The sequence below is a fragment of the Vipera ursinii genome, assembly GCF_947247035.1.
Source record: "Vipera ursinii genome assembly, chromosome: 1".
Lineage (NCBI taxonomy): Eukaryota > Metazoa > Chordata > Lepidosauria > Squamata > Viperidae > Vipera > Vipera ursinii.
The window spans coordinates 283,631,181-283,643,256 of NC_139512.1; the positions used below are offsets into that span (position 1 = coordinate 283,631,181).

The 12,076-nt window shown below is 41.4% G+C and overlaps 1 protein-coding gene across 1 annotated transcript; it reads left to right on the forward strand.

Moving 5' to 3' along the window:
• Window positions 1-4,538: 4,538 nt before the first annotated feature.
• Window positions 4,539-10,568, forward strand: AGT (angiotensinogen; the record flags this gene model as incomplete). Its single annotated transcript, XM_083349820.1, has 4 exons — window positions 4,539-5,325; window positions 7,660-7,915; window positions 9,782-9,926; window positions 10,380-10,568. The coding sequence occupies 4 exons, from the start codon at window positions 4,539-4,541 to the stop codon at window positions 10,566-10,568; spliced, it is 1,377 nt and encodes a 458-aa protein (XP_083205946.1).
• Window positions 10,569-12,076: the final 1,508 nt, after the last annotated feature.

Genomic DNA, 12,076 nt, shown 5'->3' on the forward strand with positions numbered 1-12,076 from the left:
TTTTAAAAACCCCCACACTAGTTGGATCCTTGGCCCCGATACCTCTCCTTATCGGTTCCCCCAACTGCTGCTTGTGTTGACTGTCTCTTTGACAAGCTCGGCATACAACCATGATGTGTCCACAGGCCCGACACGTGGCCATCTGAAACCTGCAATTCATGCGGGCATGGTTGCTGCCACAACCCATGCATCTAGGGAAGAGAACTGCCTTATAATTGTTCTCTTTTTGTTGAAGTCCGTGATCTCGTGTTCCTGCTTGCTTCTGTAGCTTGTCTATCTCTGACTCTTCCTCTACTGTGGTTTCGCCGCCATATTTTGCAACCTCGTGGTGGATTGATTCTTCTGTTTTGAGAGGTTTGATGGTTTGCACTACTTGTACTGCACCTCCGGCTGCTTTGTCAGCCATTATTTTGTCTTGTGCCTCCAACACTGTTAAATTTGGTTTTGCGAATAGTCTCTGTTGGAGGGCTTTATCGCAAAGGCCGCATACTAACCGATCCCTCAGGCGTTCTTCCAGGTTGGAGAATTTGCAAAGACACGCGGCCTGGCACAGGCCTGCAATGAACTCTGATGCCGTTTCTCCTGGGCATTGCACTCTCTGATCAAATTTGAATCTCCACGCCATTTCGGACATTCTCATTTTAAAATGTCCATTCAACTTTTGCTTGAGGTCGGCAAACGATACTGACTCTATTGGCGTGGGGGCAAATAGGCTCTCTGCTAGATCAAATGTTGCAGGTCCGTATATGCAGAGCAGTGTTGCTGCCTTGAGACCTTCTTGAGCGATTTAATTTGCCCGTAGGTAATTTTCAATTTGCCCAAGGTACGACGGCCACTCTTTGGGGTGGCAAATGTCGAACTCTCGGAGCTTGCCGATCTTTGGCATCTTCTCAATTCCTGCGTTCTGGATCCTGCTTCACGAGCTCAGACGGGTAATTCTGAGTGTGTGGTTGCTAGCGTATTAATACTAGCCAGCTGAAAGAGGGGGGGGGGAGATGCCTCTTCCCACCAGCATGTAAAGCCGACCCCTTGTGACTTCAGCTCTGTATGAAGCAGGATCCCACCTTCGTCGCCACTGTTATGTTTCGGGTTCAGATGAGCAGGAAAGACGCCAGGCAGATGAGTACAGAAGAATAGTTGCTTTATTCCTAACTGTAACTGTACTGAGGGTTAGGGGTATCCATGCAGCCTTTATACAGTCTCCCATAGTCTGAACAACCAATCAGATTGAACCCATCATTCCCGCCAAGTTGACTGCAGCCTGGACTGGAAAGTTCTATCTGTGTTACTGGAGAACTGTTAGCTTTCCAACGTACACGTGATAAGGTTTTCCCAAAAGCTCAGTACATAACAATTACGTTCCCTCAAAGAATCTTAAAAGAGGCAGAAAATCACGCCCAGTTTTCTTAATAGCTCAAGTCTCCCTCCCCAACCGGAAACCAGCTCTGTAGAAATGCAGATGTAAATAATCCAGGAAAGTTGGAGGCCCCCAGCTAGAAGCTTAAGAAGACAAAAACACCTAAAATATACATACCCCACCCATAGTCTACAACAGGATATAATAGGATTAACCCACAGATGCCAAAGGGGCACACTCATCAGGTCAAAATACATTACACAGGAAATACAAAGCCTCAAACAGGAACAGGAAACAACCTCAAGAGCCCCAGAGGGTATAAAAACCCACTCCCTACATCTGCTCTCTTTTTCTTCCAGAGCCACCTTTCTGTCTGGCTCTGCTCTTCAATAAACTGCAACCTTCTTCCTAAAGCAGTCACCATGTTGTTTATTCCCGGCTTGGACCAAGCCATGATGAAGACTTTTCCCTCAACAGTAACAAACCACAATGTCATTGTGTAGTAGTAGTAGTAGTAGTAGTAGTAGTGATTTATTAATTGATGAGTGTTATGATCATATCAAAAGACATTTTGCGTTTTTGTGCCATTATATTATTGATACCATCTATGCTATGACGAAGGGACGCGGTGGCTCAGTGGGTTAGGACGCTGAGCTTGTCGATCGGAAGGTCGGCAGTTTGGCAGGTCGAACCCCGAGTGCCGTGTACAAGAGTGAGCGCCTGTTACTCGTCCCAGCTTCTGCCAACCTAGCAGTTCGAAAGCACGTAAAAATGCAAGTAGAAAAATAGGGACCACTGCGGTGGGAAGGTAACAGCGTTCTGTGCGCCTTTGGTGTCTAGTCATGCCGGCCACATGACCACGGAGACATCCTCGGACAAGCACTGGCTCTTCGGCTTTGAAACGGAGATGAGCATTGGCCCCTAGAGTCGGAAACGACTAGCACGCATGTGCGGGGGAACCTTTACCTTTACCTATGCTATGACATCATGCCATGTATCACCTTCCCTACTTGTGTCCCTTGCCCTCTTGCGTGGATGCTACTGGGCTTCACCTGTAATTGAATTAATTTTTAAAAATATAGAGAAAGTGATTGAACAATGTTTCTCAATCTTGGCAGCTTTAATATGTGTGGACTTCATGGGGGAAATTGGGTTGAGGACTTCTTAACATTTTTCCCCCCCAAACAAATACTTTGACCTTCACATCACCTCTTTATGTGAGCCAGGAGAAAGGAAGCAGCTGCTCCAAAAAAATAAAAATAAAAATGGCATTTATTTTAATTAGTACTGGGCTACTGTTTTCTTTTCTATGCTGGAAGCAATGTACCATGTTAGACCATAGAAAGCAATGTAAATATTAGTCATCAAAGTATGATGTTTGAAGAATGTAATTCAGAAAGAATGAGTTCTTTTTGTAGCTATATGAATTAAGGGCTATATATTGATATTTATATTTTTGTAGATGTGCAAACTGAGAAACATCACTATAGCATCTTGCCATAGTAAATAGAATGGTTGCCATGTGCTCTATCAGACCTCTCCGGGAGCTAACTTTGGATGGGCACCATTTTTACGACCAGCACACCAGTCTGATAAGGAGAGGATTGTCCTATATAAAGAATGATATATGGTCGATCTGTTTTAGAGTTTTATTTTTTATTCTTTTAGCTTCCTCAGAGAAGAGATCATCACTTCAGGGTTAAATTCTTCAATGATTAAGCCAATAAATGTTATATAAAATAAGAATTTATAAATAATTCTTTTGGTATTGAAGTTCTTCTGTACCTAGGCTGCAAAGCTCTTTGCTGCTATTTAGTGCCCTCCAGAATTTTTTGCAGTCCATCTATTATAACCTCACTTTTATGAACTGGCTTCTTAAAGTAGCTATATATTTTCTGAGGCTACTGTGGGGGGAAAGGTAGCTGCTTTAAAGAGGCACCAGGTAGTGCAAAGTCTAGATCACTTCTTCCCATCATTTCTAAAGCACTGCTCTACAATGATGGAGTTTGGTGGCACATAATTCCAGGTAATAGTTGTAATCTTAATTAGGTTATTCTATACTAGGACTACGTTGAGACATGTCCACACTGAACATCTGGCTGTTGAGAGGATAGGCAAATGTTCAGCTCCATGGGTCTTCAATGTTTAGTGCTCCTCTCTGCCATTCACCTGAGAAAGACCTAATGTACAACTCAATCTTATGCAAATTGGGTGCACTTGGCTGAAGGTTATGTGCTGGAAGAGCTTGAGTAAGCTATACTTTAGATCTAGCTGGTCATCACCAAGCTCTTATGTTTATTTTTTATCATTAGTTGATGCAAGAGCACAACATTAGAATGGATATGCTAGAAAGGATTGTTTTATGTATTGTTTGAGGCATGTTTAATACTAAGTCACAAGCCATAATACACATTCAAGAAAAAAAGGCATAACTGGCAGGGTTTATGCAATATGCTAAGCAAGATCTAAATGCAGCCAATTGTTGTTTAGTAAGATCTACATGGTTGCTTTTGGACTTAAGGACTGTATATGGCAGCTTCATCTTTTCAAACAACAGTTAGTGAGAAAAAGTGTTTTTTTTTAAATGTGTCCCTATCAAACAGTCTATTTTTTAAATTATCCAAGACTGATTTAAAATGAAATAATATTCCAAAGGAAAAGAGGAATAAGGTCTTGCAATTATCCATCTCTGGAAATGTCTTCTGGATAAACCAATATAGCCCTGAATCCAGTGGTGGGATTCAGCCAGTTCACACCGTTTCGGCAGAACTGGTAGCTAATTTTTGTTGCCCAGGCCTAGAATGGACTTCCGGAAGTGGCATCCACACTGAGAACTGGTTGTTTACATATTTGAATCCCACCACTGACTGAATCATGGAATATATTTGCTGAACCTGCTTATACATAATTAAATCCACTTTTATAACCCAGTGTAAAACACTACAGTAAAATGTGATCAGATACTTTGTGTTTCAGTGAATTACAGAAACACAACGGGATCATGGCAAATTTCCCATGTAGGCTAACTGATGCTTCCTAAGTAAAGGCATTAAATTTTTTGTGGCTTGGCTAGTTATGCTATTTAATAAGGAAAGCTAGCAGAAAGCACATAAAAGCATCCATTGATGACAATTGCAATTATTTCTTTCTGAATTAGACATAGATGAAGATCCACGTCAACATGAAACTTGGAGTCCTTTTGCTATGTGTCCTTCTGTACCTTACCACTGGAGGCTGTGATCGGGTATACATTCATCCGTTTTATCTGGTTAACTCTAACAATACTGATGCCAGCAGCTGTAAGGACCTGGAAGAAAGAGCACAGCTGGTGAAGATGTTTGTTCCCCTCTCCATTGAATCCCATTTCACTTCAACATATGAAGAGAGTCTGAGGAACAAGACTGAGGAAAAAGAGAAACACTTGGGTGTGGAATTCTTAAATTACCACATTTATGTGCTTGGGGCCCGTTTCTACAAAGAGCTGAAGAAAATACATGGAGGCAGCAACATTGTCCTCTCTCCTATATTCATATTTGAGTCTCTATTGTCCATTTATTTAGGGGCTTCTGGACAAACGGCAAGTGATCTGCAGAAATTATTAGGGTTCAACCTGCCACCCAGTGGCTCAGGTTGTGCCCTCAAAATAGATGGACGTAAAATTCTATTTGCTCTGAAGATTATCCTGAATGCCCCTTTACGCTCCAGGGACACAGAGGGACTGGTTTTCTCCAAGCTTTCGTGCCTTTTCTCTGCTCCTGGTACCCATTTATCTGAGTCTTTTTTCCATGTGTTGGCCTTTCCAGATGTTAATTTCTATGTTCGAGCTGTGGATTTCACCAATACCACAGAGGCCATGAAACAAGTAAATGCTTTTGTCGAAAGAAAGAGCAGACACAGAACCAAGGGTCTGCTGGCTGACATTGATCAGGAAACCACTCTGCTGCTGACAACTAACACTTATTTCAAAGGTATCTGACAGGAAACTGGGGGGAGGGGTTTGTCACAGATTAGGACCAATGACAATCCCTACAGTGGAGCAGATCAAGGAGAAAATTAATGATATGAAACTTGTAAAATAATGCAATATTTACTTTGTCCACATGTTAAAATGGGGATTATAATAAATATGTGGAGTTGGATCTCCAGACCTTCATCAGGCCTGTAACACAGAACATTACTTGAATAACCTGTATTATTAATTCCCTCTGATCAGAATTAATTTCTGGCAAATTGGATGGGTATTCAGGTACAGTGGGTTACACACCTATCTTTTAACCATTAGAATATATCCCCCATTCCTCACTGAGAAACCCCGGGGTGGGGAAGAGAATTGCTTGGAAGGTCTACTGTATTTTCTGGCGTATAAGATGACTTTTTAACCCATGAAAATCATCTAAAAGTTGGGGGGTTGTCTTATACGCCCAGTCATCTTATACGCCGGAAAATAGTACATAAATCAATCGAGCGCCCCCGTTCTTGCAAAGCAATTTCAAGCCTCCTTAGTCCAGTCCCCCCTCCAACATGACTCTCCCTTCCCACCCCCAAGAGCCTCTCAGCCCCTTCCCCTCCCCCTTGCAAACACCAGACCCCGGGAGCTCTTGTGTCTATTCCAAAGGGTGGGTGGAAGGAAAAGCCCCTTTTGGCTCTGGCTTGGCTGCAAGTCAACGAGCCCGGGAAGGCACGCCCTCCCCTCTCACTGTGGAGGAAGCAGGGCAGGCTGGCGTCTGGCGGGAGCCGGCAGGGTAGTCCTGCGCACACGTGCGCTCCCTGGCTCCTAAGGAGTCCTCGGGGAGCCATGGCAGGCGCCTCATGCTCTTCCCTCTTGAGGCAGCATTGGCGGAGCCGTCCGGCATTGGGCGGGAGCCGGCAGGGCAGTCCTGCTCATGCGCATGCTCCCCGGCTGTTAAGGAGCACTCCTTAGCAGCCGGGGAGTGCGCGCGTGTGCAGGACTGCCCTGCCGGCTCCCGCCAGACGCCAGCCTGCCCTGCTTCCTCCACAGTGAGAGAGGAGGGCGTGCCTTCCCGGGCTCGCTGATTTTCCGGCGTATAAGACGAAAAATCTTGAAAATCATCTCAAAAGTTGGGGGGTCGTCTTATACGCCCAGTCATCTTATACGCTGGAAAATACGGTATATTATTTTGCATACAGTATTATTCTGAAAAAATGGAGATGATTCCCTTTTTCACAGTTGCAGCTCACAATGACTACTTCATAGGCAAAAGCATGATACCCACTGGGAGATTGACAGTAGCAATTTAAGAACAGTAAGAAAGATAGGCATCAACTATGGTTGGTCAGGACCAAAGCACAGAGATTAAAGACCTTTTAAAATTACAGAATAGGAATAAACTGCTTCCCTGCTTCACCCCACCACTTTGTTTCATTTCTTTTATTTATTAAATTTATATGCCACCAATCTCCCAGTCTGAGAATAAGGTTCCCTTGATTCTTTGAGTACTGAACAGAATGTCTGTGCTTGTATGTTTGACAAACTATAACTTAGTAGGTAAGAATTTAGCTATGCATAATATGTGAACCTATCTGATCGGGTTATCTCTCATACCAGAGTCAGCCAAGTCTGCATTTGTTTTTGTGCCTTTGAGTAAGTATTGACTGCTGATGACTAGTTTTTGCAGTTTTCTTGGCAAGGTTTTTCAGAAGTGGTTTCCCCTTGCCTGCTTCTTAGAAAGAGTGACAGGCCCAAGGTCACCTAGCTGTTTTGGGCCCAAGGTGAAACTAGAACTCACAGTCTCCCAGTTTGATAGCCTGATGCCTTCACCACTACACCAAACTGGTTCTCTGTGTCTGCTCATAGGATACAATTGTAGAAAAAGTTACCACTGCAGTGTGAGAAACCCATTACAGGAGAACAGTATAATGGCTCTATTCCTGTAGTATAAGTACCTTCTGGAGATTCTTGAAGCATCTAATGTGGTTTCAAAAGATACTTGTTGAAGATCACTTTTCTAAGCAGACGTTCAACTGCTGAAAAAATGCATTGTGTTTTTGAGCATTTTAAGGTTCCTCAGATAATTAATTTAAGTGTTACTTCACTTAAAATTTTGAATTTACTGTAGTTTCCCATCTCTTATATTCTTCCAGTCTTTGATTTATTGTTTTATGGTTTTGTGTTATATGTTCCTTTGAATGTACATATGAAGTAGGAACCTTGAATTCTGTCCAAGAAGAGAAATGGATAAGGAGATAAATATATTGCATGTAAATATTCAGCTATAAGCTTTTTATGCCAAAGAGAGGGAAACAGTTAGTTTCCTCTAACCACATTTCCATTTGCTTTTCAGCTGTAATAAATGGAGCGTCCCCACTCAAAGAACCTCAAGAATTCTGGCTTGATTCCAACACTAAGATCTTTGTTCCTATGATGACAGTAACTGGAATCTTCAAGCATAAAAATCTTCCAGAACTTTCCATTGTCAAAATTCCTCTCAGCAAGAGTGTATTTATGCTGCTTTTACAGTCTAGCAGTGAGCTATCTAGAGATAAAGATTTGTATTCTTTTAAACCTTCTTTGGAATGGCTTCAAGACTTGCAATCAAAGTACGTTCACACATTCATCACAACACTAGGAACTCGTAAAAACTTCATAACAGTATGAACAGTTTGATGGTAGAACCAATTACCCAAAGAGGTGGTGGATTATTGGTTCTTTTTTATGCTAGACCAGGGGTAGGTAACCTTGGCTCTTTTATGACTCGTGGACTTCAACTCCCAGAATGCTGGCTCAGGAATTCTGGAAGTTAAAAGTCCACAAGTCATAAAAGAGCCAAGGTTGCCTACCCCTGCGCTAGACAGTCATGTGTCTCTGGAATGCTTTAATGTATATTCTTGCACAGTGCAGAAAGTGAGATATGATGGCTGAAATGGTAGCTTGCAATTCTATTATTCTAAGAAAATTTTTGTAGAATCAGGGAAAGTCCGGATGTGGTAGTTATGAGATTCTCCAATAGATGAAGCATCTCTAAGTTAAACTTTAGTATTCATCTCACCATTCATACTCAAATTTTCATAGCAATGATCCAATATCTAAGAGGCTGCCACAAAGAAGAAGGAGTGGACCTATTCTCCAAAGCACCTGAAGGCAGGACAGGAAGCAATGAATGGAAACTAATTAAGGAGAGATCCAACATAGAACTAAGGAGAAATTTCCTGACAATTAGAACAGTTAATCAGTGGAACAACCTGCCTCCAGAAGTTGTGAATGCTACAACACTAGAAGTTTTAAAGAAGAGATTGGATAATCATTTGTCTGAAATAAGGATTACCTATTTTCATTTTTATTCTTCCAGAAAATAATTCCAAACCATAACCTTCTTTAGGATTCAAGCCTATGTATTAATAGAGTATCCACTCAAACCTGCCATTGTAATCTGTCCTTAACTGATTTGGGTATCTATGGTATGTACAAGGCATCACAAAGAATTCATCAGGTGGTGATAGCTTAAGCTGGTATGGCTACAAAAGAGAAGGGACCTTCAATACGCAACAGAACAAACTATTTGTGTACAATACAGAAAGGGAGCTGTGTAGCATTTCTGTGGAGAATTTCAAATAGATATAAAATCAAAGTAGATATTTGCCAAATTATTTTAGGGAAAGTGTTGTTTTTATTCTGGACATCTGGATGAAAAGAGCGACTTTTGGTGGATATTACGAAAAGATCTGATCAAGTGCCTGAGCGGAAAAGCACAGGATCGTGTCTGAATTTGGGTGGCTTTTTAAAAACACACACACACACACACACACACACACACACAATAGAGCATGGGTGTCAAACTTGATTGTGTCGTGTGATGTGACGTATCATGACTTGTTTGCCCTTGTGGAGCCGGGACGGGCGTGGCCTGTGCATGATGCATCAGGCCCGCAGGTCACCAGTTTGACACCTGCTAAGCTTGTAAGCCGCCCTGAGTCTTCGGAGAAGGGCGGGATATAAATGGAATTAAAAAAAACCACCTCTGCAATAGAGGATAGATTGCTTAGACCAGGGGTAGGCAACCTCAGCTCTTTTATGACTCATGGACTTCAACTCCCAGAATTCCTGAGCCAGCTGGCTCAGGAATTTTAGGAGTTGAAGTCCATGAGTCATAAAAGAGCCGAGGTTGCCTACCCCTGGCTTAGACAAATGGTACAGTTATCACCATAGTGCATATTTAGGAAAAGGCCACTCTCTCTCTCCCATACCCGAGTTTTGAGAGACAATCACCACCTTCCTTTGTCAAGACAGAGAAGCAACCAATGTGACTACTGTCCCACTGCCTTCCAGTTTATGAGTGCTCACTGGCAAATGCAGCTCCAATTTTCCCGAAGCCTGTAACAATCACTTCTTGGAATTTATTTAGAGACAACTCTTTCATTATTTTGTGCTTTGCCCTTTCTTCTCCCCTTTTTTTCTTCCTTCTGCAGACAAATCCACCTGACTTTTCCAAGGGTGTCTTTTACAAGTATATACAACCTTCAAGAACTCCTTCGGAAACAGGGGGTGCCTAATCTTTTTGGAAAAGAAGCCAATCTCAGATTGCTAAGCAGTAGTAATGTGACCATTGAAAAGGTATGCAGTCATTGACTTTGGCTCTTTGTAAGCATATAAATCTATTGGTTGGACCATGTATTCGATATCCAAGGATGGATGATCAGGGATGGGGAACCATGGCCCTTTTATGACTGGTGGACTTCAACTCCCAGAATTCCTGAGCTAGCATGGCTCATGATTGAATTCTGGGAGTTGAAGTCCACCAGTCATAAAAGAGCCATGGTTCCCCACCCTTGATATATAGATAGATGATATGGATGGCTGGGGATAGATAGATTGATTGATTTTGGGCAGTATTGGCACAACTTTATAAGCCTTCTATAAGTATTATATGACTTTTTAAAATCCAAGTTTCTAAATCTCTTTATTAGCACTTTTAAAATATATTTTTATTTATTGGGCTTTTTTCATTTATAATCTTAGCACTGCGGCCTACTGACTCAGATTTACTATCTTTGTTTTTGCTTGCAGATCATAAATCAGCAATTTTTTGAGCTCAGCCCCAGTGAAGGAGATCAAGTAGAAGCTGACACAGAAGAACATGCTAGCGAGACACTTAAGATAACATTGAACAAGCCATTTCATTTCGCAGTGTATGAAAATGAATTGGGTACATTGATTTATTTTGGCCAAATAACAAATCCCCTAAAAGAAACATAAATTCTGGTTGGGGGAAAAATAAGTATTCTTTAATCCTTTGTTGTTTTTCCTGCAGTACGTAGTTTTTATGGTGGGTTTTTTTTTGTCTTGCTTTGAGAACTAATGCATCTTTCTAAAATAAACTTGACAAATTTATCAATAGAACTTTCTAAAAAAATACTGCTGATTAATAAAGTGCTCACATCTCATAAGGCTATTATAAGATAAAGTAGATCATTTTCCATTTACTGAGAGATTCCAATGTGTGCTGGATTTAAGACATATATGTAAATTTTAATCCATGGTTTATGGTTTAGCAAACCTGTTTTGGCTTATTAAACAATGTATGTCAATCTAATACTCCCTGTGAAAGAATTCAGCCACTCAAAAATGTGGGAATATATCCAGAACAGAGAACTTAGTAACCTGTTTCCATGTTCAATTTAAAGATATTTAGCCATGTCTATGTTTAATTATCACACAAGTAACTTTAGCTAAATTAGTATAATGTGACAATTAAACTCTATTCATGTTACAGAAGTTACTTCATGAAAACTGCACACGCAGGTCATGTTTGCATGATACGATTGAGAAATTTCCCAGAGAACTCACTCAACTTTTTGGGCTAATAGTATATGGCCTATCTTGGTCAGTAATCCCTCTGCTTGCATTTTCTAGGCCTTTCCATGCTTGGGTCGTGGGACTGGATTTAACAATTTGCATGAAACATTACCCATCCATGACTAAATTTAGTGTGAAGAAGGCCATGGAGTGAGATATTTGTTATATGCCAGGAGGAACAAGGTTGAATAGCTTTCCAAATTCAGAACAACTTGTGATAGTGCAATTGAAAATAAAAAATAAAATAAAAAGCTTAATCTGCAAGGTGATTTAAGACACCTACTTTATGCCTAAAAATCATTAATTCCCATCCCACAAGCATGGAGAAAAATTCCCATCATTAAAAATAATGCAGACCTCGATCTGAATTGGTTGATCAATACATTGCAGTGAAATTCCTGAATATCTGGTTATATTCTCTGAAAAAAAAGTTGTGGTCAGGTGCACTTGCTGGTCATAATAAGATTCCAGCTCCTGCTTTGGGAAAAATTTCAGAATTGCTGGATCCACTATCTAGAGCAGAGGTTCCCAACCTTTTGGCCACTAGGGACCAGTTCTGTGGAGAAAGGTTTTTCCACGGACCAGAGGGTGCGTGGTCTTGTGTTCTGCCTGCATCCTGCAGATGGGGTATGGTTGTTTGTGTGGACCAGTTGCTGGCATGCCGCGGCCCGGTCCACAGAGACTTCTGATCTAGAGCATGGTGCCAAACATAAGCATTGACAACTAAAGTTTTTATAAACTTGTCTATACATTTATTCCGAGGGCCAGAACTTCCACGCCAAAATTCATGTTTGCTTCATGGTTCTTCCCTCCTTTTCACCTTGGCATTATAATTCATACTCTGTATGCTTACCTTTGAAACAGGATCCAAACTGGATATTAAACATGTCCTGCTCTGTGCTCCATCC